The 26016-nt window shown below is 38.9% G+C and overlaps 1 protein-coding gene across 1 annotated transcript in view; it reads left to right on the top strand.

Annotated features, from left to right (window-relative positions):
* ABHD5 (abhydrolase domain containing 5, lysophosphatidic acid acyltransferase) overlaps positions 1 to 21779 on the top strand; it is a 30435-nt gene extending 8656 nt beyond the window's left edge. Inside the window, exons 2-7 of the mRNA XM_034991182.1 lie at positions 1883 to 1968; positions 4936 to 5308; positions 13780 to 13934; positions 16199 to 16310; positions 18780 to 18966; positions 19525 to 21779. Of these exons, the coding sequence (XP_034847073.1) occupies positions 1883 to 1968; positions 4936 to 5308; positions 13780 to 13934; positions 16199 to 16310; positions 18780 to 18966; positions 19525 to 19614 (1003 nt within the window). The 3' untranslated portion in view covers positions 19615 to 21779. The remainder of the gene's footprint in view (positions 1 to 1882; positions 1969 to 4935; positions 5309 to 13779; positions 13935 to 16198; positions 16311 to 18779; positions 18967 to 19524) is intronic.
* The last annotated feature ends 4237 nt before the right edge of the window (positions 21780 to 26016 follow it).

Raw genomic sequence — 26016 nt, 5'->3', positions numbered from 1 at the left:
CATTGCTAAAACCTTGAATTGTTTTTCCTTGATAATTTATAAATAGCTTTATATATTTACAAATAGACTAATAATAATGTTTTCTGTTATGTTTTTACCTTGATAATAAGTTAGATGAAACATTTATGGGGGATGCTTATGGGTCCTATCCTCCTACCCTGTTAATGTAGAAGGTTTGAAACTAGCACAGAGAACATCTGGAGTGGAGCCTGGTTATAATGCAGGCTATTATGTATCTTCTTTTCCGTGCAGGCCAAAGGAATATGACTTTGTCCTGTGGCTTTATCCTGTAGGTCATGACTGCTCCTCACACATTTTAAGGAAGGTAGTCACCGAGGAAAAAGGCCTTTGAAGTCACTCGGATTTGAATTTAAATCTCTACTTGTATCATTTCCTTACTACCTTAATACTCTTGGACCTGGTGCTTAACATTTCTGAACCTTACTTTTCACATCTACAAAATGGGAATAACTTGGATTGAGAATACCCTCTATTGTGAGTGACTTAATCATTCTGCAGAACATTTATTGAGCAGCTGTTCTACATAATGCCAGAGAAATTCTATAGGGCAGGCAAATGTAGAATGAGCCTACAAAGCTTAGAATGGATGTTAGAGCCACCCATCCAAACTTAGCACATTTCTCACACCTATTCTTATTCATGTGTTCTCTGTGGTTATTAGTGGTACCTGACTCAGAAACCTAGGAATCCTCTATTACACCTTCTTTCTATCCAACCAGTTATCAAATCCAGCCTGTTTTACTTTTTTCTTTTTAGCAAAAAAATGCATTATGATGAAATGCTTAAATTTTAAGTGTTCATTTGCTGAATTTTGACATATGCATACATCTGTGTAATCCAGTTAATCACCTATAAAGATAGAGAATGTCACTATCATCCCAGAAAATTCTCTTATCACTCAAGTGATCCACTTGTAATTCATTGTAGCCAGTACATTTCAGATGAAGCAAAAACTTCGTTTATAACATCAGTGTATAATAATATGCATTGATGAACACAGAGTCCTTACCTTTAAAGATCATACAATTGGGTGAGGATATTGGTGAGTAAATAAGGATGTTGTAACACAACTTGAGAAGGAAAAGAATAGAGCTTGAGAATTGGATGCTATCCCGCTACCCTGATGTAATCTGGTTTGAGTGTGTGGGTGAAGGGGGAATGAAATCTAATCTGAGATTGGTGAGAGGTATAATGGATCATGAAAAGAAGGGGAGATGCATATTCCAAGGATATTCAGGGTCAGGAAGCAAGAGAATAGGGAATATTGTATGGCTAGAAAACAGAGAATAAGAAATGACAAAAATGATACTAGAGTGTCAAGTAAAAGGTTGGAACAGGGCTGAGTTTCCTATTGAAGGTCAGCTAGAAGTAGCCTTACCTTTGAGGTAAGGAGTGATGAAAAATGACAATTCTTTGTCTAATTTCTATTTAACCTTAGTTAAAACTCTCATTTTAGGAATTACTAATTAATGTCGCATAATTTTAGTGAATGGTTTTGTTGTCATCAGTATAATGTCAACTACCATTTATTGAATGTTTAAATATTTTATCTTGGAACACACTCCATGCTTCATATTTCTTGTTCTGCCTATTTTTAATTTCTTCTTGATTACTTGGAGTCTGACTATCCATAAATATGGATTTTGATATCTACTTGTAGGTTCACAGGCTGAAGTTGAATGTCTGTTCCCCAGTACTTTACCACAATGCTTTGTATGTATTAGGTGGATTCCTCCAGATGTAGATAGTTTCACCATCATAAAGACAGTAAATTTCCTATTCTGCTTTTCTTCTAATGTAATAGTTGGGAGTTGAGAAGAGCATTAACTTATGTCTTTATATTTTCTTTTTGATGCTCTAGGTCGGGATGGCTAACTGCTTGGCTTCCCACTTGGTGCCCTACATCTACATCACACCTTAAAGAAGCTGAAGAGAAAATTTTAAAATGTAAGGTTTTCTTTTTGTAAGTTGCCTGAGCTGTTTGCTAAAATCACATTGCCCAGAAACTGGAGATAAGATTCTGTGGTGTGTTAGTTTGTTGGCAAAAGTGCTTTTTCCCTTTTCCATGTCATCAACAAGTACAGAAATGTTGGGAGGCAGGGGTTCTCAAACTTTTGGTCTTGGGTCCCTTTTATACTTTTAAATTAGTAAGGACCTTAAGGAGCTTTGTTTATCAGTTATAGCCATCAGTATTTACCAATTAGAAATTAAAACTGAATTGTTTAAAGTATGTTAATTTATTCATTTAAAAATAATAGGAACCCATTATAGGTTAAAATAAATAACACGTTTTCTAAAAATAATAACTACTTACCAAACAGAAATGTAGTGAGAAAAGTAGCATTGTTTGCAAATCTCTTTAATGTCTGGCTTAATATAAGACAGCTGGATTCTCATATCTGCTTCTGCATCAGGCTGTTGGTAATCACATCTAGTGATCTCCAGAAAACTTTGCTGCATACCAATCAAAAAATGAGAGTGAAAAGGTGTCTTAGTTTTGTTATGAAAATAGTTTTGACCTCATAGATCTCCTGAAAGGGTCTCAGGGACTCCCCAAAGGCCCCTGACTACAATCTGGTAATAGGCTCTAGGTGTTCCAGAATACGTAGCCTTGTGGAGTGGAACACATACTGAACTAGAACAAGGTGACCTGGTCCAGGCCCAGATCTGCAATTAGGTGATGTCAGGATCTTGGGTAAGTCACTTTCTCAGTTTCGCATTTGTTATCTGTAAAATGAAGGGGTAGGATGATCCTTAGAGTTCCCTCTGGTTCTAGTTTCTTAGGATTCTTTAATTCTGCATTTTAGTGGTGTGGAAACCTTTTTTAAAAATTTCTTATGAGCACTGAAATTTACCCAAACTTGTACTGTCAGGGCAGTCCTGGTATCTTTGGGTATACTTTTAAGCAATGGTGCTTATTGTGTAATTTTGGTCTGCTGATACAATTACGGGCGGATTCAGAGGAGCAGTTCACATACATGATTATAATGGATGTATGTGCAGATGTTTGCCCATGCCTGCTTTTCATTCTCTCTACCACAAATGAATTTTCTTGTTTGTGCATTTGAATGATTCAGGAGTAAGTGACTGTAACTGAATATATCCATAGGAGGGGACAGTTAGCCATCTTACATGCATTTTTGGCATGAAAATAAATTTCTACTTAGTCTGTATACTTGGATAATCTTGTTCTCTACAAAGCAGAAAAGTTGACGTTGTGGTTTACTAAATTAAAAAAAAAAAATCTTGTCAGGAGATACAAAAGGGTGCTCAATTTATGCATTTACCAAACATACTGATTCCTTACTGCTAGATTCTAGGGATGCAAATAGGAATGAGAATTGGCCCTTGGTTCAGTGTCAGATGTGAAAGCAAGTGACTTGTAATACAGTGGGGTGAGCTATCTAATAGAGGTTACAGATGGTTTCTATGGAAATATGCAGACATCTGTGTTCAAAATGCTTATGTGGTTTGGTTTGGTTCTAATGCTGGGATCATCTTTTCTAAACTGGTATAGCATTTCCCCCCATTTGGAGGCTTGGGCTCTGTTAATATTCTGAATGAATGCTGGGTTTCCTCTTTGCTGCTACTATGTGGTACAAAACCTGAGATTATTTCTTGGTTAAAGGGCGGAAACTCCCAGTTCTCAAGTATTTGTCTTCTGCAGATGAATATGTACAAATAATTAAGTGGTATATATAAAGTGTCTATATTCAGTTGATAATTTAATGTAAAGGAATTTCAAATTGGTTTCATCTTAGTCAACTTGGGGGAGATTTAAAGTATTGAGTCCCACAGCACTGAAGGCAAGTAAAAGTTTTTATCTACAAAATTGTGATTATTTGTATTTTCCAGGGAGATTGTTGGACTTGAACCCACACTACCTGGCACCTCATGCCAGGACTTCCTGCCATACCGTGTCACCTCTTTTCTACTAAACTTTGAAGTGACTCAAGATTTCAGTTACGTGTTTAGTGCAGATACTGCTAGTCCTTCCCTAAACTCGTGGTTACTTTTTAGGGAAAAATGTTTCTTTTGAGTTTGACTTCAGTCTTCAATGATTAATCTTCAAATGTTAGACAAATGCAAGGTATTCTTTTGTTATTGTCTGCAAAGTTAGAGACCTTCAAATAATGGGTCCAGTGAGCACTAAGTTCCTCTCCAGGTCTGAGTGTAAGACCCTCATTTGATAGATAGGAAAAGTCCAAAGAGCTAACATGACTTGTCAAAAGACCTTGGCCACAGGTACTTGAGACTTATCTGAGATAGAACTTCTCACTTAGGAAACAAACTGAGGGTTGCTGGAGTGGTGGGGGGGTGGAAGGGATTGGGTGGCTGGGTGATAGACATTGGGGAGGGTATGTGCTATGGTGAGCATTGTGAATTGTGTAAGACTGTTGAATCACAGAGCTGTACCTCTGAAACAAATAATACGATATATGTTAAAAAAAAAAAAAGATAGTAAGAAGGGAAAAATAAAGGGGGCGGAATCGGAGGGGAAGATGAACCATGAGAGACTATGGACTCTGAGAAACAAGAGGGTTCTAAAGGGGAGGGGGATGGGTTAGCCTGGTGATGGGTATTAAAGAGGGCATGTACTGAATGGAGCCCTGAGTGTTATACGCAAACAATGAGTCATGGAACACTACATCAAAAACTAATGATGTAATGTATGGTGATTGACATAATAAAATTAAAAAAAAAAACTTCCCACTTAGATGTAATATATAGTAATTGAGAATTACTTGCTTCAATAAGATGTATGCTTTTTTTAGGAATGACCTAATAAAGGCTAAAATCATATGAATGGATACCAGATTGTTTCTAGATTATTAATTTCTGATTGCTCGGAGAATACTCCCCTTCTCAGGAGTAGTGAAGCTAAGCAGAATTTCTTTTTTATGTTTTCATTAGGTGTCCCCTGCACATACAAAAAAGAACCTGTTTGTATATCTAATGGAAATAAAATATGGACACTGAAGTTCTCTCATAATATTTCAAATAAGACTCCACTTGTCCTCCTCCATGGTTTTGGAGGCGGTCTTGGACTCTGGGCACTGAATTTTGGAGATCTTTGCACCGATAGACCCGTCTATGCTTTTGACCTATTGGGCTTTGGACGAAGTAGTAGGCCCAGGTTTGACAGTGATGCGGAAGAAGTGGAGAATCAGTTTGTGGAATCCATTGAAGAGTGGAGATGTGCCCTCGGATTGGACAAAGTGATCTTGCTTGGACACAACTTGGGTGGGTTCTTGGCTGCTGCTTACTCACTGAAGTACCCATCAAGGTAAGTGATACTGACAGGAGAGGCACCCAAGTGCTAGTTTCTAGTTCCTGTCCTTGGTGGTTGTTGGTGTCTGAGCCTTAAGGACAGATTCTCTGAAAGGAGACCAAATAACCACAACCAATGGCCGATTTAGTAGCTGAAATAATGATGTCAGGGTTTTCCTGTTACACATGCTACACATTGGTAGAAGGCTTGAGAAAGGACTTTCTATTTGCCAAGCTTAGAATGTCTACAATTTAAACCACAAGTAAAAACTGTTTGGTGGTATTGTTTATCATTATTGTTATCATTAGACCTGTGGATGGAGCAGTCTTTGCCTCACTTTTCCAGGTTATAATAAGCCATAAGACGAACCCAAAGGTGAGAAATTAGAAGCCCTGGGTGCCAGTGCTATCTTTTGGCTTAGAGCAAATCCTTCAACCTTGAAGCTTTCGTTTTCTCACTTGTAAAGTACAGAAAATATATCTGCGAAGTGTATCTGACAGGGTTTTTACTATACTGTGCCCTACCTTTATGGTTACAGAATTATTTTTCAGAGTAATTGAATTAATGACTTCGGAATTTTGCTTCAGAATCTTGTAACATCTCCTCCTATCTTTACCTTATTTTCTCATACTATATCCTATTATTTGTTTCAGCTCTGAGCAGAGGTCACATTTGAGTGCTAATAAAATAGAAGAAAAGCTCTCTCTCTCTCTCTCTTTTTTTTTTTTTTGGCTTAGCATTTTGGAAAGAAAGAAAAAAATCAACGTTTTATGTTGCCAATGTATTTTTCCATTGGACTAATTTTTAAATCCACAACTGCAACCAACTTTGATATTGAGGTCTGTGAATGAGACCTGGGATGATTGTTGTCTTCAGGCTGCATGCATGTACCTGTGAAGCTGCCCCATTGCATAACTCCAGGTGTGCTGTTAACACAGAATTTGAAGTGTAGGGCAGCAGGCCCGTGTACCTGAGGTTTTCTTGCCCTTGAACAACGGACTTTTTCTGTAGAGGTTCTTTATCTCAACTTCAGCATTAACACTTGGTTTTTCTGGAGAGTTTGTAGTCCTGTGTATGGTAGATGGTGTAATCTTGTCAATTGGCAGACCCTTCTTTCAAAAGAAATCCAGATTTTCTAGTTGGCTTTTAAGGTTTACTCTCTTTTATTGTGTTCTACTCTCAGTGGAAAATAAGAGAAGGAAATGGATACTTTTCTGGCATAAGACAACAGGGCTTTTGGAGGGGGGTTTGGCTTCTTTTGTTTCTTATCAGGAGTTTATTATGTCTATCATCTTGTATTTATTCCTTGGCAATGTGATACGGGACTATGTGGGGTAAACTCTGGCCATGAAATCCCTAAGTCTTAGAATACTGACCCTCCGTGGCTTTCTGTTATTTAAGTCAGTTGGTGAGGTTTTCATTTGCAGTTATGAAGTGCTCTGAAGAAATCAGTGATTCAGAAGAGAATGAACACTTTAAAACCATCTTATGAAAGAGAATAGCAACATAGTTTAAATGACATGGTGGGCAGAACAAGTATCTAAAACAAATCCAGTGATCCCTGCATTGAACTGACTACATTTTAGAAAATGGTTTTTGAATGCTTGTGCCTAGTGCTAGAAATAAAACTAAAGTTGTATGTCAGGACCAAGAATCACTAAGTATTAGTAAATAGATGAATTTGAGAATGCTTGAAATAATTAGCATGTTTAAATTGGCTGATTTTTGAGTAGAACTCTATAGACCATGTTGGATATTGAAGCCTGTATTCTTCACTGCATAACTTACATTATTAAACACAAGTTCATTTCAAAATAGTGAGGTTCTCTGGATTTTTAGTTACCCAAATCCTGAATGAAATTCAGTCAGACCACTGTGGTTGGCACATAGTGGGTGCCCAGTGTTAAATGAATGAAACAAGGAAGCCCATCAGACTGAGGTGGCTCTAATGCTCTGGTGGCCTACCTAGGCAAACCAAAATCTAAGCCTATAAGTACCTCAGGGTTATGAAATTAAAACCTAAGAACAACCAATCACAAATAGCCTACTGGGCTTTAAGCCAATCAGATGATTGCTTCCACACCTTTTCTAGATAAGTCTTTACTCAGCTCCTCTTGGTGGAGCACACCTAACCACTCAGGTTTGACACTGCTACGTTCAAATTGATTTTTGCTCAAATAAACTCTTAAAATTTTCAGTATGCCTAGTTTATCTTTTAACAGTATTAACTGAGGATGGAGTTACGTACTCTAAATGTCTCTTACCTAGCTCGCTTGATCCAGCTTTTTAAAAAAACTTTTTTTTTTTTTTTAAGAACAGTTTTAGGTTTACAACAAAATTGAGAGGGAGGTACAGACATTTCCCATATAATTCCTGCCTCCACATGTGCATAGCCTTCCCCACTGGGACCATTTTTATTGTGCTGTCATGAGATTAAAATAAATCTTTGCTTTTCCGAAAGATTTTGCAGGGAGAGGGATAAGAAGAGGGAAGAAATGGTCTAATAGAGCTCAAATGAGATTCATTTAATTCCTTCACTCACTGTGCCTTGTCTCTCTTTTTTTCTCCTAATGGACTTTGAGACAGTTTTTTCTTTGCCTCCTCAGGTATAACAAATACAATCTTTCCTTTTTTTTCTTTCTGAAGTAATCCAATTTCCTCTTAATTCTTTAATTCTCCTTAATTTCTGTTTCTATGCATGCAGGAAAAAAAACACAAAGACAACATTTTGCTTGTCTTAGTCCAAAGCTATTTCCACCCTCATGTTTTATGAGCAGCTCCATTCTTTTATTCCTTATTTATTTTTTTTAAGATTTGTTTTTATTTTTTTAAGATTTATTTATTTGAGAGAGAGAGAGAAAGTACGAGAGTGCATGGGAATGAGGGGAGGGGCAAAGGAAGAGGGAGAGAGAATCTCAAGTACAACTCCCTACTGAGTGTGGAGCCTGATACCAGGGTTGATCTCACGACCCTGAGATCATGACCTGAGCCAAAGTCAAGAGTCGGAGGCTTAACCAACTAAGCCACCCAGGCGCCCCTTCTCCGTGTTTGTTTTTATAGGACAGTTTGAGGAGAAGAATGAAGGTGCCTAGTTTACTAGTTTAATGTACTTGTTTAGGAAGCATTCTTGGCTAGAGAACATAAAACCCAATACATTTTTTTTCTAATTTTTCGTACACTAGGGCAGCTTGGGTGCTTCATCTCTATGAGCAGCAGAGTGCCTCTGTCCATAGAAGTTGTTTTATGGCCTAACTTGTGGCAGTGGTCACATATTTTCCCGATTCTTGATACTGATTGGAAACTGAGCATTCAGCAATTGTGATGCTTTATGTAAAAGCACCTGGATGATTCCTCCATTGAAATATTTGTGATGACTGAAACACTAGAACATTATATTCCAGCAGGTTGGTTCTGTTTAAAGAATGTCGAGTGACTGTATGTGTTTAGAAGGCTTAGGATGTGCTGGGGAAGAGACACAACCACAGGAGCAGGAAGCTGCTGAGGGTTGTGAAGGGTAGTGGACAGGTCTGTGAGAACTCTTGATGAGAACCTGGCCCAGTGTGGTGCCCTAAAGAAGTGCAATGTAAGCTGAGGTTGAGTCTCAAAGAGGAGTAGCAGGAGAGCATTCTATGCAGTGGGGACAGAAATTGCTAGGTGGACACCTGGGCCATTCAGGAAAGGCCATGTGGCTGGTGAGCAGAGAAGTTAGGAACTGGTTTGTAGTTGGGTCCCAGCCCAATTCCCATGTTCCATCCCCCAAAATGACCTTCGTTCATCTCAGTTCTCTTACCATGATGTGTAATAATTAGAGATGCCATCATAGTTTCACTTGTAAATTAATGTGCTGTGTCACAAGCAGTAGGGCCACTCGTGGTGTGAGGTGTCGTGGGCTGCCATTCTGCCAAGCCTTCTTCATTAGGCCATGTCTGATGCCCTAAAGGTGGGCATGGAGAGACAGTAGAGTAAGCCAGAAGTAATAGCCAAACATGCCATCTCCTTTCTTTCGTCTGTGCACTCACTTTTTGCTGTTAATTTTCCTTTCCTTCTGGACCCTGCTGTCTAGGACACCATAAACACTGTGTTAAAAACTAAGGAAAAGGAGACTATAGAAACTTTTATTAACTTAGAAAGTGTTTAGCAAAGAGAATAGATACACTAGAAGAGGTTACAAACTGGTCTTTACTTCTGCACTCAATGGCTTTCAGATCATCTGACCTTGCAACCTTGCCTGGCTCTGTCTCCTGACCGTACAGAGCTGGGCTGAGCATTTCCTGTCCTCCTCTCTTGAGAAGAAAGGCTGCTCTACTTGGCCTCAAGCTGGAGATCTTTAGTTTCTTGTTCTCTGGGCCTGCTGCATTCTACCCTCAGAGGCTTGGAGCCAATGGGAAATACCTGGGGCTAACTTCATTTTGAGAATGCCTTGCTTATACCCTGACTAGAGTTCTTCCTGTTCCTTTTCCTTGTTCCTTTCCTTGTTCTGTAAGTGTGTCCTGTCGATTCCCTTGTGCATTTTGGATCTGGGTCTGAGTGTTCTTGTTGTATTATTTCTGCCTGGTGGCTGACTTTAAAGCTCATGAAAGTCAGGTTTATATAATATACCCTTGTTAGCATTCAGACTCAGCTATCCCAGCCTGTTGGAGCAGATGTTAGCTACTGCTTTGCCCTTTAGGCTGTAATCTGCTCACCATCTTCAAATTCTAGGCCTACTCTGATGACTAACCTGAAGAAGTATGCCTCTCTAAATGTTTTGAAACTGACAGGCTGTTTTCTTGTTCCTGCTCTGCCAGTTCTTTGTTTTTCCTGTAGTTTGAATCAGTCTCTTGATTCTTGACAAAGATGTCTGATTGGATGACTCAAGTGTGCCGTCTGGCTAGACCCATTCCTTACTCCTGGATATGAACTAACAATCCCGTCAGGCTATCCTCTATGGAATATTAGAGGGTTGGGTCCAGATTACTATAATAGTTTAGATATACATTGAAACCAAATACCATCTATCAGATGAGGAGATAATCTTTTCACTAGAAGAGTGGTGAGAAGATAGCTTGGGAACTTGGTCTGGTGCAACATAAACCTGTGAGCCAAAACCTGTGCTCAGGCTTTCCTGAAGAATAACTCATTGCTCACATGGTTTCAGCTCCATGTGAGTCTTCCCATGCTCCCTGAAAAAAGTCTTCTCTAGTCGTCTTCCTAGTTTTGCTACTATAACTAGCTAACATTTACTAGATATTTATTATTCAATAGCCACAACCTAAGTGCTCCACATGGTCTATCTTTTAAATGAGTCTTAGAACCAAAAATAAGCAATAGTTATTTTCTGAGGCCTTTTACATGTAGTGATACAGATGATATATAACTCTAGTTTAGACAATTTTGCAAAGCTTTTAAGAAATTGTTTTCAGGAATGCCTGGGTGGCTCAGTCGTTAAGCGTCTGCCTTCGGCTCGGGTCCTGGGATCAAGTTCCACGTCGGGCTCCTTGCTCAGCAGGGAGCCTGCTTCTTCCTCTACCCTCCCCCTGCTTGTGCGCTCTCTCTCTCTGACAAATAAATAAATAAAATTTAAAAAAAAATTGTTTTCAAACTTTTTTGACTATAACCCCTCAATAAGAATTACATATGTGTGTGTCTGAAATAAGTTTCATGGAATGATACTCAGGCTTGTTACAAATTTTTCTATTCCAAATTATATAATTAAAAAGACCACAGACTGACTCTGACTCTCTAAGTAGATTTTACTACCCACTGATGGGTAGTGACCTGCAAGATTCCTATAAGAAATAACAGTGTTCATCTGGGAGACCAGAAAAATCCTGATTGGACTAACTCCTAGCTTATTCTACGAGTATAGTTTATTTATTTATTTATTTATTTTAATTTGAGAGAGTGCGTGAGTGAGCAGGTGGAGGGGCAGAGGGACAAGCAAACTCCCCACTGAGTGAGGAGCCTGACATGGGGCTGGATCCCAAGACCCTGAGATCATGACCTGAGCTGAAGTCTGACGCTTAACCGACTGAGCCACCCAGGCGCCCCTATGAATATCATTTATAAAATTTGCATATTATTATAGATAAGGACCAAAAGGAAACATGGAAAAACATAATACTCCAAATGTTTACTGAACATCCACTATGTGCTAAGCACCATGCTAAGCTGAAGACACAAGATCGAACAATTGTTGGGTCAGTTCACTCCCTTAAAAAAAAAAAAAGGTCATCTTCTCTAGTATATATACTTTGCATTATTTGTTAAACTGGCATTTTTATCTAGGGACACTATTTCGAAGATCCATATTAAACAAGGCAAGCCAAAACTAAGGTGGAAACAAAGCAATCACTTAGCTAGAGATAGATGAGACTTGACCTCCCTCACGTTTTCCTTTGTCCTCCCCCTTCTTGGGTTAGCAGATAAGAGCCGAGAGCAGACTGGGCAGAATACCAAAATAAATTCATAGCAAAATTTAATCATCTTTTAGGGTAAAGTATGTTTTGATAAAGAGTTCATTTTTCTTTTTAGGAGCTAAGTGAATAGTGAATAATACTAGTTGTTTCCTAAGGGGAATCTCTGCTGCTTTCAACTAAGTGACTATTTCATTAATTCCACCCATACCTCTGGCATGCCCTCCTTTCCCCCTCCTTCCCATCTCACTGTGGACTGTAGTGAGAGGAATTTAGGGGGAAGTCAATATCAGTTAGTCTCAGCCATTAAAAAATAAAACAAACTCCTTTCCATCCCCCTTCCCATACACTATTAGAAAATAGTCTCCTAAAACTTTTAAGAGTGGGGGCGCCTGGGTGGCTCAGTTGGTTAAGCGACTGCCTTCAGCTCAGGTCATGATCCTGGAGTCCCGGGATTGAGTCCCACATCGGGCTCCCTGCTCAGCAGGGAGTCTGCTTCTCCCTCTGACCCTCGCCCCTCTCATGCTCTCTCTCTATCTCATTCTCTCTCAAATAAATAAATAAAATCTTTAAAAAGAAAAAAAAAAACTTTTAAGAGTGAAGGCACTCTTAAGTATATGAAAACTCACTTATGTGTATCTCCACACAGATTGGTAGTTACATTCTATAAATGCTCTGAAATCTAGAGTATAGGGTTAGGATTGGCCTAGAGTTGATAAAAGTTAAGCTTTACTTTTACTGATATGTTATCTTATGTTATGGTCTATTCTTAGGAGAGAGCCTTCTACCCAGTGACTTGTTGGCATCGGTTAATATACTGGAGTCAGGAAACGGGTTTTAGCCCTACTTCTACATGTCTTGGAGCAGGTCACATAGTGCATCTCAGCTTCCTTCTCACCTATGAGATGAAAAATTGGGCTGAGTATTCTCCAAAGGCCCTTGGAGCTCTATGCACTGGGTCTGTGCTCTAGAGCTTTCTGTTTGAGAAAATGCAGTCAAAGCAAAGGACTCATTACTAACTCATCCTTATCTGTGGTGGCAAAAAATAATAAAACATTTTATATTGAGAATAATAATATATTGAGAATAAACCATGTTCTGGTTTCAGTTATGACTTAGGAAAGGGACGTTAGAATCATTGTCTGTTCATCTTTGGGAAGTTTTTCCTGGCATTTGTTGGCTGTTTTGGTTATAGTTGAATATCATTTGTGTCATGAGGACCTTTATGCTTTATTTAGGATCTTTATGACATATAATACCCATGATGCAGGCACATGGAAGTATTGCTGATAGTTTTGGTTTTCCCTCAGCAGGAAGAGGTTTTCATAAGATGGAAAAATTAAAACTATTAGTGATACAAAACAATTTTATATGAGATTTGGCTGAAATTTTTCTCTCTCTTTGGTCAGTAAAGAAGAAAATTAGGAAAGGGTTGGGAACAGAATCTGAGGTCAGTATATCATGATATCGTGGGTAGCCCTACCTGTATGCTCATGTTCACTAAACTAGGGGAAATTTCCGCCCACATTATTACATATCTCTGTGTTTGTGGAAAGTTCATTTAAAAGTCCTTCTGAACCCACCTAAAGTGCTAATGCCTCTTACATTTTTAGAATATTAGGAGATAACTGTTGTTGGTGTCTGAAGCTATTTTATAAGTGTAATATTAATCTTCAGTCATTTCTGCAGTGTCAGCCTTGTGCTGCTGGGTAGCTGCTGTTAGCATTCAGACTCAGCTTTTTTGAGTGATCATTGATCTGTATCATCCGCCAGAGGGTAGCCTCAATAACGAATACCATTTCTCAAGAGTAGCCACACAGTTATGTGCCCTTCCACATGCCCTTTATTATCCACATTTACATATATGAAAAAGGAAGCTCTAATCCTACCATATACCTCTCAAGTCCTACCAAATCTGATAGTTTTCATGTCATAAGAACATGATATAACTGGTCAGCCATTAGTCTTCTCTTTAATGTGAAGGTTTTGGAAGGTGTTTTTTTTCTACCTTTGCTTTATAAATCGTGTTAATTCTTTAGAGTTCTAGGGTGAGTTTGCCAAATGAAATTATATCTGTTCTTCCTCCAACAGGGTTAATCATCTCATTTTAGTGGAGCCTTGGGGTTTTCCTGAGCGACCGGACCTTGCTGATCAAGACAGACCAATCCCAGTGTGGATCAGAGCCTTGGGAGCAGCGCTGACTCCCTTTAATCCTTTAGCTGGCCTCAGGATTGCAGGACCCTTTGGTGAGTGCTTATATCTGTGTCCTAGGAAAGCAAAATGTTTATAGACTGGCAGTACAGGAGTACTTACTGATCGCCATTGTTAGCCAGAATCTTAAAAAACAAACTGAATCTTTTTCTCCTCCTCCTCTGAATTACTAAATTACTTTTTTTCCTCCTCCAAAAAGTACCAGTCCATGCCTAAAAATAATGAAACCAGGATCATCTCAAAGAGGAGTCTTTATATTGTAAATATTACAGGTAATTGGCAAAACTGAGAAGGTGGGAAATGCTGCCCATGGGGTTAGTCAGCCCAGGGCATGGGGAGAAGAAGTGCAGCATGTTGACCTGCTGGTGACATTAGAGAGCCTTTGGCTAGTTGACAATACCCAGCTGGCAGATCACAGAGCCTGACTTGATTGCCCTTCTTGCCCCATAATGTCAGAGTGTTAAGAAGATAAAATCATCCTTTTCCACAGAGATTTGTGTTTCTGGTCATATTTTGAAGTACCAGTGTTTAGTCTCTGATTTAATTTCATTTGACTCTCAGCTCCTCTTTCTCCACTCCAAAGCCAAGGGAGTCTCGAGACCTTCCCTCATTGTCACCAGTGATGGTGGTCTGGACCTGTGCTTTCCTTATAACTTGTATCAGTGAGGAGTGCTTTTAGCTGCAAGTAGCTGAATCACCTAAGTGGTGTAAACCATAGGGCCTTTCATTATTTCCTTAGCAAGCAGGCTTGTGGTTTTAGCATTTGTTCTAGTAGCTGGCTCATTGACGTTGGGGTTTGGGCCTGCAACTGTGATTCTCTTGACCTCTTTCCTCATGGTGTTTGATGGCTGCTATGGCAGGAAGCCCCATCCCACAAAGCAGCACCCTGAGCAAGAAGAAAGGAAAGAATGGAAAATGGTCTTCTCTCCATAATGCTCTGTCAGGGAAGAAAGTCTTCCTTGGAAGGCCCCAGCAGGCCTCCCCTTATGTCTCTGCCCACCCCTAGTTCTTCCACTAGCAAAGAAGAATACTTTTGTGTTGCTGATCAATCATGATTTGTTTCCAGGGGCTGGAGTGAGGGGCCCACTTTCCTGAGCATGTTGCTGCCTAACTGATAGACAAGAGTCAGGTTCTGTTAGTGAGATGAGAAGAGAGGCATTGGGGTGTGGAGGGTGTGGAATTCTGCTCCCCTCTGCCCAGGCCTGGTCCCTCTTTGTCCTACTGCCTCCATTTGGGTTGGGGAGGGCCATGGGACTGCACAGGGATTGGTTGGCGACCACACCACACTCCTCGGTGCTCTGACAGATAGCCTTTCTTTCCCACCCCCAACCCCTCCCCCTTCCTGAGTAGAGCCACTCCTCTTAGGTGCCTGGTCCTCCTTTGATGGACTACTTAAGGACTTCATTTAGTCTGTACAGTCCTGAAATATAAATGGATTATGTTTGATTACAGTTACATAGGGAGCAATTATGGGAAGAGTTAAGTATGAAAAGAAACTAGGAGGCAATGGTTGGGGAGGGAGGATGCCTAGGAGCAGCCCTCTCACGCCATGCCCTTTGTCTACTACTATTGCTTATGTGTGGTCAAGGTGGGACATGATTTAGAATATCAACCACATCATAAGAATTCTCCATGGAGCTGTACAATTCCTTCAGAGGCAGGAAGGAGGGCCAGGAAAGAAGTAAGACCTTGCTAGAATAATGGGCAGTAATAGCAGAAAGGGAAACTGGCAAGCCCCTGGGGCCCCAGAAGGGAAAATAGTGACCAGATGGAGGCTTCTACTCTTCATCCTTTTTCCTCTAGGGAAAGGATACCCCTACCTCTCACCTCAGGAGTGGATGGCCTTAGCCGGCAGGATTGGCAATGTCCCTAGCAGAAACCCTGGATTTATTTTTCCACAGAAAGACTTGTATATTCCAGTTTACTTTATTTAGATACTAATGTGTTATAATTATGGGAGAAATACAAATTAATAAGTTACCTTGAGCTGCTCTACTCACCTGCCATGTTTAATAGAATTTATTTTCCTACAAAAACAAGTCTTAGAAAATTAACTTGTATGTCGTGGGCTCCTGAAGCACTTCTGTAAGGCAATATGGAATACTCCTTACCTCTCATTTTAATTCTTAGGGAACTTGAGGAGAGCAGCTTCTAGGATCTCTACTCTTTTCCACCTAAAATATACACTTGAATACATGTAGATTTGTATGCATATAACACATATTCTATAAGCAGACATAAAACCTTTCTCTATTAATCAGTTAACTATAATTTAAAACATTGGTTTCCTGTTACGTAGGCTTAAGTCTAGTGCAGCGTTTAAGGCCTGATTTCAAACGAAAGTATTCGTCAATGTTTGAAGATGACACCGTGACAGAGTACATCTACCACTGTAATGTGCAGACTCCAAGGTAAGGGTTAGGATTCTAAATTTACTGTGTTGGTGTTTTACACTTTTCTTCTTTGAAAACGTGAATAGTCTAGGAGATTTTTATCAGTAGTTAACTAATACTTCTTAATTTACTCATGTATTCATGGAGTGCCTAGTATGTAAAACATTGTACTGGATGCCGATGAGAGACTAATAAGCAGGATGTACTGTCTTCCCCAAAAGTGCTTATGGATAAGTTGAGGAAGTTTTGGTCCTGGGTACCTCTAGAAGGTAGCTGGAGTTGAGAGATAAAGAAGAATTTCAAATAAAACAGCATTTCCAAACTGAGTATGCATGCTCTACAAAAAAAGGGCAACTGGATTAAACAAAAGTAAATGGTTTCCTGTACCATGTATCTTCTTAGAAACTTTTGCTATGCCAAAGGGTATTAAGTCTTCCAACTGCATGGGAGATGCCAGTCAGCATGGTTCCGGTTCACATGATGACTGCACCCCTCTTTTGCTGAGCACTTTTTAATGACCCTAGATCAGCATGACAAACACTAGTGTAGTGGGTAAAGAGTAAGTGAGGGCTGGAAGATGGGGAGGGGGGTTTTGCAGGTATTTTGACAGTGATGAGAAGAGGGAAGAAAGAGGGAGGGAGGGAGGAAGAGCCTGTGAGCATGGTAGCCACAGGGAGCAAGAGGGCCAAACAAAGGTGTTTCCTATTTTTTAAAATACATGATTTATGGACATTAAGTATAAGACAGCAGTGGAGAAAACAGCCTGAAGATAGTGGGGAGCTAGAAGGAGCCTGGAAGACAAGACCCTGGAGTTGCTAGGGAGAGGGTCAGGCACCAGTTCTCCAGTTCTCATGCTTCATGGTGTACCAGAATTATTGGAGGAGCTTGTCAAAGATAGGATTCTTGAGCCCTGTTTCTAAGACTGATTCAGTGATCCTGGGCTGCATGTTTAACAAGTGCTTCAGATGACTCCAGTGTAGGTGGGCCATGGGCCATACTGCAGAACCTGGAGGCGGTACCTCAGCCTTTCCAAGGTGGAGACTTGGGTGCAAGGCCAAGAGGCGAGGTACAGAGCCAGCCTCCCTCACTTTTGGCAGAGAACACACACGCCTGCTTTATTAAAGTGCCGAGGCTGTGGCAGCTATTGGGGTGGATCGATAGCCTTAGTCTTTTTAATAAAGTAGGTTAGAGGTCCTCTGCCGAGAGTGAGGGAGGCTGGAAAGGTTTGGAGTCCTGAAGAGATTGACGTTTTGTGACTCACTAGGCCATTGGGTCTGGTGGATTAGGACTTCACACTCCACTGACTTGTTCCCACAGTTTTTAGTGGTCCCTTCCAGGTACATCATCTGTTTTCCTGCTTGGTCTCCATGCTTTGTTCTTCACTTACATTTCAGGATTACGTGTGCCTGTGTAGTGCTAGTTTGTTGTCTTTCTTGTGGTAGAACTTGAATTCTTCATAGCAGGCAATTCAGAGTTGTGCCGAGTACTGCAAGGAAACAGAAGTGACAGCACAGTGGATCTATCCTGGGAGTTTGCAAAGTGTTCTGTGTTCTTTTGTGTCATGATCCGTCAGGTGTGGGCACAGGAGAAGACACAGAGGCTCAAGAAAGCAAAGTTTATTATACTCACAAGTCCTAGAGAGAGGGGGGTCACTGAGTGCCATGAACGGTTACAGGGAAGCACCAGATTGTGGTCAGGTGACAGAAAACACAGTGAAGGGAAAGTTGAGGCCAGAACTTTTATTGGGTTCTTCAGGAAAGGGAAGGCAGGGGCACGGCAGACAGTTCAGGATTGGGTAGTTGAATAATTTCTGTGGGCTCTAAGATATAGGGGTGGTCTGTCATTGCCTGGTACCTGGCCCTGGGATGATTAAGGCAGAGGAACATTGCCTCCTGGATGTGTGGGCAGTACAGAAGAGGCATGGCTCTGGATTGGTTAGTTGGCATATGACAGGCATGTTTCCAGTTGAATCCTTTGCTGTCTCTAAGAATGGATTAGCTTCAGGAGGCACAGTCTCTCCCTAGCCAGAAAGGTTTTTTTAAACATTAAATGTCTTTATATGCAGAAAATAAAACATGTAAATATACAATCTGCATTTCTTCTTATCTTGGTATTGGTTTTTTACTATTCCAGGTAAAAAGCTGGTGCCATGCACATGTTGAAAAGTACCTTCTACATTGGAAACAAGTTACAGTGAAAAACATTTTAACTCTCCCCACAGGGAATTTAATAATGATAGAGTTGCATATTTGATTTAGAAGAGGGTGACTTTTAATCCACTAGAGTTTAGAGCATCCTTGTTTATCTAACAAAAGTATCTATCTTCTGTGGGGGTTGTTTCTTATACTTTCTAGTATATTTTCTGTTTAAACTGAGATTTTTCTTAAATGGGGGAGAAGCTAAATATGAGTATTTTTCATGAAGGTGGGGGTGCAGTACATACTCATCCCCAGAAGTCATATGTGTGTTGTTTTCCTTTTCCTTAAGTGGCGAGACAGCATTCAAAAATATGACTATTCCTTATGGATGGGCAAAAAGGCCAATGCTCCAGCGAATTGGTAAAATGCACCCTGACATTCCAGTTTCGGTGATCTATGGCGCCCGATCCTGCATAGATGGCAATTCTGGCAACAGCATCCAGTCTTTACGACCACATTCATATGTGAAGACAATAGTAAGTGTGTGGCTTAGTTTGGGTTTTCAGTTGTAGGTGAAACCTGCTGTATTATGTTTGCCTTCAGTGAGGTTTCACTTAGTCCCTGTGCTTTCAGATCTGAGCTAGACCTCCAGCCTCCATCAGGACCTGATGTCACTTGTGATGAGGGACAGGGTTTGACCCACACACATTTTCATGTCCAGACTGGCCGTGCCTGTCCTTAGAGCCGTGGCATCTCCGAGGTGGGAGAGGGATATTCCGGTGGCACCTGACCAACTCCCACCTCACAAGGCAACATGCTCTCACTTGGTTCATTTGATCTGCTGGCCCTGACATTATTGGTCAGTTTAGAATGTTTTTTTGCATATAAAATTTTAGTAAGGTCCAATAGATTTTTCTCTTTATTCTCAGATTATTTGATGGAAATACATAAAAGTTACTACAGATCAGTGTTTCTTGTTCTTTTATATTTTATTTCTGTATAGCTGTTCTTGCTTTCACTGCTAAATGTCTTTGCTTATGTGTTTTATTAAATGCTTTTGTTCACTGACCTTCCAACTCCTTTTCCTTTCCCAGGCCATTCTTGGGGCAGGGCATTATGTGTATGCAGATCAACCAGAAGACTTCAACCAGAAAGTAAAGGAGATCTGTGACACTGTGGACTGAGCACACTGAAGAGGATGTGGGAGAGCCTGCTGACTAATAGAGTTCCTCAGTAATACTGTGCAGTCTCCCGTGCAGAGTAAGGAATACAACAAAAGAACCAGCAGTCTTCCTGACTGTACTTCGTACGTATTTTCTTTATGAAGTTGCTTGCACATTTAAACCAGCTAGTGCCTTCTAGAAGAATGGCTTTCCTTTCTCCTACACAAAATCAAAATATTCAAGAGTCTCCAAATCTAATAGCTTTAATAAAAGGTTATTTGCCCCTCTGCTGTACTGAAAAATTATAATTTTTCAACTGAAATTTTTTCATTTCTATCTAACTTTGCTATGTCAGGTACTTTTTATATTTCAGTCTGTATTGCCAATTTAAAAGGTGGTTACTGGGTCTATAATTTTATATACTGTAACAGTGCACTTTATTTTCTTTGCCTGTATTTACCATGTCTAATAACTGATACAGTTAATCACAGTTTTGTGTGTTTTTATGTAAAAAGTTATCACTTGTTTAGAATCTTTCACTTCATTTTTGAAATGGAGTGATGAGATAGCATTTTGGCTAAAAAGATGGGAGTTGATCACTAGCATTAATTTTTCTGATTTTCCTCTGTTCTCTATTTAAGCCATGTTCAACATTTTAAATGTGGTCTATCCTGATGTATCTGCAACCACATAATTCCTTGAGATCTTTTATATGTGATATAAATCTATACTTCCAGGGAAACATGACATTAGTATTGAAGTGATTTAAGTACTGAAAAGCCTTAACTAAAAGTCTGTCCTTTCTCCCCCCCTCCCCCCAATTAATACTATTCTTTTCCATGAGCCAGGGTGCAGCATAAGGAACAGATGTCCTTCTGAGGGGATATTAAGACTGCTACCTTCCAGTAAGCTGATCATATATTGTCATTAACCTCTAACTCCTGTAGATGGGTGCTAAAACTGGATTCCATTTTTAACCACTAAAACAGAACAATAGGTGGTACTGTTGCGTCTCATGGCACCAGAAATGGGATAGCACTTGGTTGTTGGGTTTTTGTTTTTGAGGTTTGTGTTGATTAAATAATACACATACTTGAAGTTATATTATAAAAGCTATATAAGGTTGATTGAACTATTTGACAATAACTACCATCAAGTGTAACACCTTCTTGCTGTTTTAAAATGAAGAAAACTTCTTTGAAACTGTGAAAATTGCCATGTGATAACTGGCTGCTGAGAAGACCCCCCCCAAAAAAAATTGAGTAAGATTGTCATCAACAAGGCATCTTTGCCTTACGTTTTGCTAACATTGCTTCTCTAGGAGAAAGGTGGTTATGTAAATAAAAACAGAGAACTGTTTATATGCAAATAAAGGTTTAATGGTTTTGACTGTTGCGTTTTTAAAATGGTTAATTAGGAAATCTGTAGTTAGGAAATGTAAGGTTGTATCACTGTGGATTAACTGCCAGAAACATCGAACATTCTATTTTCAACATTGTCTTCCCTACAAAGGAAAAGGCAAATTATACTGAAGCACAACAGATAGCTTCCCAGCAGTTTGTCTTACTTGGCACCTTAACTATGTTACTGCAAAAGGTAACATGAGAGCCAAGACACGTTCAGATCTCTCTACCTAACAAACAGAAGTAGCCTGTACTTTTTATTTAGTATCTTAGAAGGCTAGCTCCAAACCTTTAAGTGGTACAAATAATTTGGGTAACATTTTTGTATTTTTGACACACTCCCAGTCTCTCTTAATTGGGTAAATGACAGTTTTCATTTGTACAGGAAGGTTTCCGCAAAGGAAATTTGGTCTCAGCCCTTGGAGGGAAGTTACTAGTTCACTTAGTAAATGGAGTTTCTGACCACAGGTGTGCCAAGTGATTCAGGAGAAAGTTGTACCCAAATGTCAAGTGGAACTTACTTTCCTACCAACTGATTTTGCTTTATTTGAAAAATATTGTCGTAATTCATTTTAAAAGTTAAATTTTCCCTTGGGTTATAGAATATGTAATTTTGTGAATATTGAGCTAGCAGAGAAAGTCACAATCCGCAAATTCCTAAAAATACAGTGGGTGCTAAATGTTTTCTTAAAAAAATCCTATTACAGTATTAGATCTTTGCTAAATTATACACATGTACTTCAACTTTATTTTACAGAATAAATTTTACTGTGATAGTTGCAACAAGCCAGCTGCTGTATATTTTCTTGAGTTTTTGGTACGGCCCAGTCTGTACGAGTTACTGTAGGACCGTGGATCCAGTGGGCGCAGCAACACTTGCTGGCATTGGGAGGGAAGGCTGCTCTGCACTGCACTGACCTCCACACATTGGCTGTTTTGTGTTCACGCAGCCCTTACTGTGACATCGTTGTCCTTCTAAAACTCCTTTTCAAAAAAAGTTTGCCTAGAGTTGATTTCAGAGTATTATTTAGAAAACACTTTTGATGTGTCTCTGTTTATATAGATGTATATTATATGTGTACATAGTTATATACATTAGATTTATATATATTTATTCTACATGTACATATATATGTGTGTGTATATATATGTATAAAGGGCATACCAGATCCCAATAAAACAAGTTTTTTCCTGTATAAAGGTATTGGAAAAAATAACTAGCCAGAAGAGCCCTAGAAAAGAACTGTGGGGAAGAAGGGATAACCCTACTGGATATTATAACATTACTAAGAACAATATGAAATCCAGGAATTTAGTATATGATAATGGAAGCATCTTATTGATGGAGGAGAAGACTTAATGGTGTTGAGACAAATGTGGTTAACTATATGGAAGAAAACAAAGTTGAATCCATTTCTCACACTGCACAAGGATAAAATCTGAATGGATTAGACACCCAGCTGTGAAAATGAAGCCTAAATAACTACAAGAAGATATGTATGAACTCCTTTATAATCTGAGAGGAAGGAAAACTTTCCTATAACTGAAAATCCAGAAGCAATAAATGGAAAAGTTTGCATCTTTAACTGAAAGAGTTTTGGATGGCCAAAAAAAGCAAAGTTAAAAAGTAAACTGGCAAAAATATTTGCACTGTTTGTTACAGAAGGCACACATAGCTCTAATATATGAGAATTTTTAAACTTTGAGAAGAAACTGCAAGAAGACTAGGCAAAAAGATATGAACAGATAGTTCACAGAAAATAGAATGCAAATAGCCCTTAAACACAGGAGGGTATGCCTACTAAGGGAAGGGCAAATTTAAACTACCGAGACACCATTTCTTACCTCATCAGGTGGGGGAAAATCCAAGTTACACAATACACTGTTGTTGCTGACACAGCGGGGAACAGGCACTCTGAAAAGTATAAATTCCTGTGGATGGAATTTGTTAATAACTAGCAAAATTAAGTATGAGTTTGTTCCTTATCTGGGCAGTCTCACTTCTAAGAATCTGAGACACACTGGCAAAAATCTGAAATGGGGTATGCACAAAGATCTTTATTACAAGATTGGAGGCCACCTAAATCTCCACTGAGGGGATTGATGGAAGAATCTTTGGTACATCCGTACAATGGAATACTACACAGCTGTGAAAGGAAATGACTATTTCTGTAGACTGTTCTGGAGTTCTCTCTAGAGGAAGTGAAGAATGGGATCTGTGGTATGCTACCTATTGTATAGGAATGGAGGGGACAAATGAAAAAACAAATATGCATGCTTCTTTTGTTTTTAGTGCAATGGAAAGTGTGTTATACTGATAACTAATAAATCAGTTCCCTTTGTAGTGGTGGTAGGGAGCTAGACAGGGGTAGCACCTGGATCTGTATCTTGTTTTATACTTTTTACTTTGGGATCTTTTCAGTGTTTTCTATAACTAAAAAAAAAACAAAAAACAAAAAAACAACTCTTACAACTAAGACAAAGTGTATCAAGGTGGAGGTAAAACCACATACAGAATTTCAAGTGACTTTAAAATCCAGCATTTTGTCTGCAGTTTCCTAATGAAATATATCCTACAGACCAAAAAATCACAAATCTTAAACTGCATTCAATATTTTTATTTTTAGCAATGATATTTGTGTTATCATTTTGAAACTGTATATTTATAGATGATAGAGCACATATTTATTATGTCATTGGAATTACAAACCAAGATTTTCAGCACAAAAGAGACACAAGACTCAAGTAAAAACCCTGAGATTGTATATTTCAATTGGAAATACCAGTAAAATACTGTGATTTCTTTTTTTTTCTCTGAAAAACACCTACCACATAGTTTTGTCCCCTGAAAGGTCTTGAAGCAATTAGAACCCAGCAGTGAGGCCCAGCCTAGCACCAAGACTGTCCCACTAAAGGGGCAGGGAAAGGATAAGATGAGGCTGGACCATCTTGTGTCTGAAAGCAAGGAAGCAATCAGAATAAGGTCATGTCAGAAGGACTCAGGAGCCAACTTAAAGGCTCCTGTTGGCCAAAGATGGAGTACTTTGAGCATCAGAAAGGATAGTACATTGAAATACAAAATATATAAATATCCACAAAGTCATAATAATAGTTGAAAACTATGAGTCACCTTTGGAGGTTACTAGAGCACCAACCCATTATTTTGAAAATGGCTAACGGGAAAAATGAAGCAATTATCCTGACCTCTTTGTGTATCAGGTTAACTTGATAAGGGAAAGTTCTTCACTTGATAATCATAGCTAAATGCCAGAGAAATGATGGGATTAAGAAATTCACTTCTAGTGAAATGGATCTAGGCTGCTAAAAGTGTTAGGTGAAAAGTTGATGGAAAACATTTTGTTGAATGGCTCAGGTTGATAACCTGCAAACCTAGTGATCAATCTTAGTGTTACTAAAAAAAGGAACAGCCAGAGGTTAATATCTCCAATGTGTTCCAATAGCAAGGACCCAACACCAGCTGTGATTAATTATTGGCCAAAACAAACAAAACTGAACCTGAATGGAAATCAAGCCTCCACAGCGATGATCAGTTTGTAAACACATGGGATATTGAACATGTTAAATAGCACACCAAATCCAGAACGTGGGACATTCCATAGGACAAATAACCCAGTTTCTTCAAATTGAAGGTGTAAAATAAAGACAATGGATGGTGAGACTTAAAGACTGGGGGAGCTTAAAGAACTTGTTTGGATCCTGATTTGAACAAATCCATTTTAGACTTTTTTTGAGACAGAAAAATTTAAGATGGATTGGATATCAGGTGATATTAAAGAATTACTAATTTTGTTGGGTGAAGTAATGGTATAGTGACTACGTTTGTTGTTTTTTAAAAGCCCTGTCTATTAGAGATACACACTAAAGTATTTGTGGTTGAAATTATGACTGGTATTTACCTGAAAATATTCTAGGAAAAAGAGGGACAGGAAATAAATAAAATGAGCAGAATGTTATGTTGAAGCTGAGGGACAGATACATGGAGGCTTAGGTAAGGGTTTGTTATTCTATTTTTATGCACGCTTAAGAATTTATATAATAGGAATTTAAGGATGGAAGAGAATGGAGAGAGATTGGAGACTGCCAGTATAGACAACATTTTTTTTTAGGAGACAAGAAAGAGCAGACGAGTGGCTAATAGCTGGAGGGGGAACCTGATGAATAACCTAGCAGAGATGGGGGGAAGATGGGTGCCTTAGGAGAGAATGGTTGGGGTGATGTATTAGCAAAGCTAAGGGCAAATAGGAACTCTCATATACTATTGGTAGGACTGTAAATAGCTATTACCTTTGACCAGTAATTTATATGGTAAAATTATAAATGCCACCTGACACAGCAATTTTGTTTCCAGTTTTCAATCTCACAAATACACCAGCACCAATGTGCAAAAACATCTACAAGATTTTCATTGCAACATTGTAATATTAGAAAGTCTGGAGCCCAATCAATATATGATTAAATTCTAGGACATCCATACACTAGCATATTATGCAGCCTTAAAAATGAGGTGGATCTCAATATATAGGTGTATCAAATCATCACGTTGTATACCTTAAACTTACTTAAATGCCAATACTAATGAAGCTGAAAAAACATGAGGTAGACCTGTAAGTAGATCTATAAATGACAATGGAAAATTTTCAAAGTAACTAATAAAAAATGAAAAAATTCAGAATAATGTGTGTATATACTCTACATATATATTACATAAATATATTTGCACACATATAAATATACACAAACATACAGAATAGTGTGTATCTCTGAAGTCACATAAAGATATACTTTCATTATATAAATGGACATTTTGGAGAGGATAAATATGTACATGAGTTTGTTAGAAGTGGTTAGCTTTGAAGAAGAACAAGTCTGTTTTATATGTTCTTATAAATTTTGGATCCTTGTGCATTCATTATGTTTTGGTAAAAATATATAAATAGAAGAAAGAAAAACCTTAGTTAATACCAAATAGGTAAGAAAATAACTAAAGGGGCTTACCAGT

The sequence above is a fragment of the Mirounga leonina genome, unplaced genomic scaffold, assembly GCF_011800145.1.
Source record: "Mirounga leonina isolate KUSES-001 unplaced genomic scaffold, KU_Mleo_1.0 Mir_115, whole genome shotgun sequence".
Lineage (NCBI taxonomy): Eukaryota > Metazoa > Chordata > Mammalia > Carnivora > Phocidae > Mirounga > Mirounga leonina.
The sequence above is the reverse complement of the archived record's forward strand: the minus strand, read 5'-3'. Positions and strand labels throughout refer to the sequence as shown.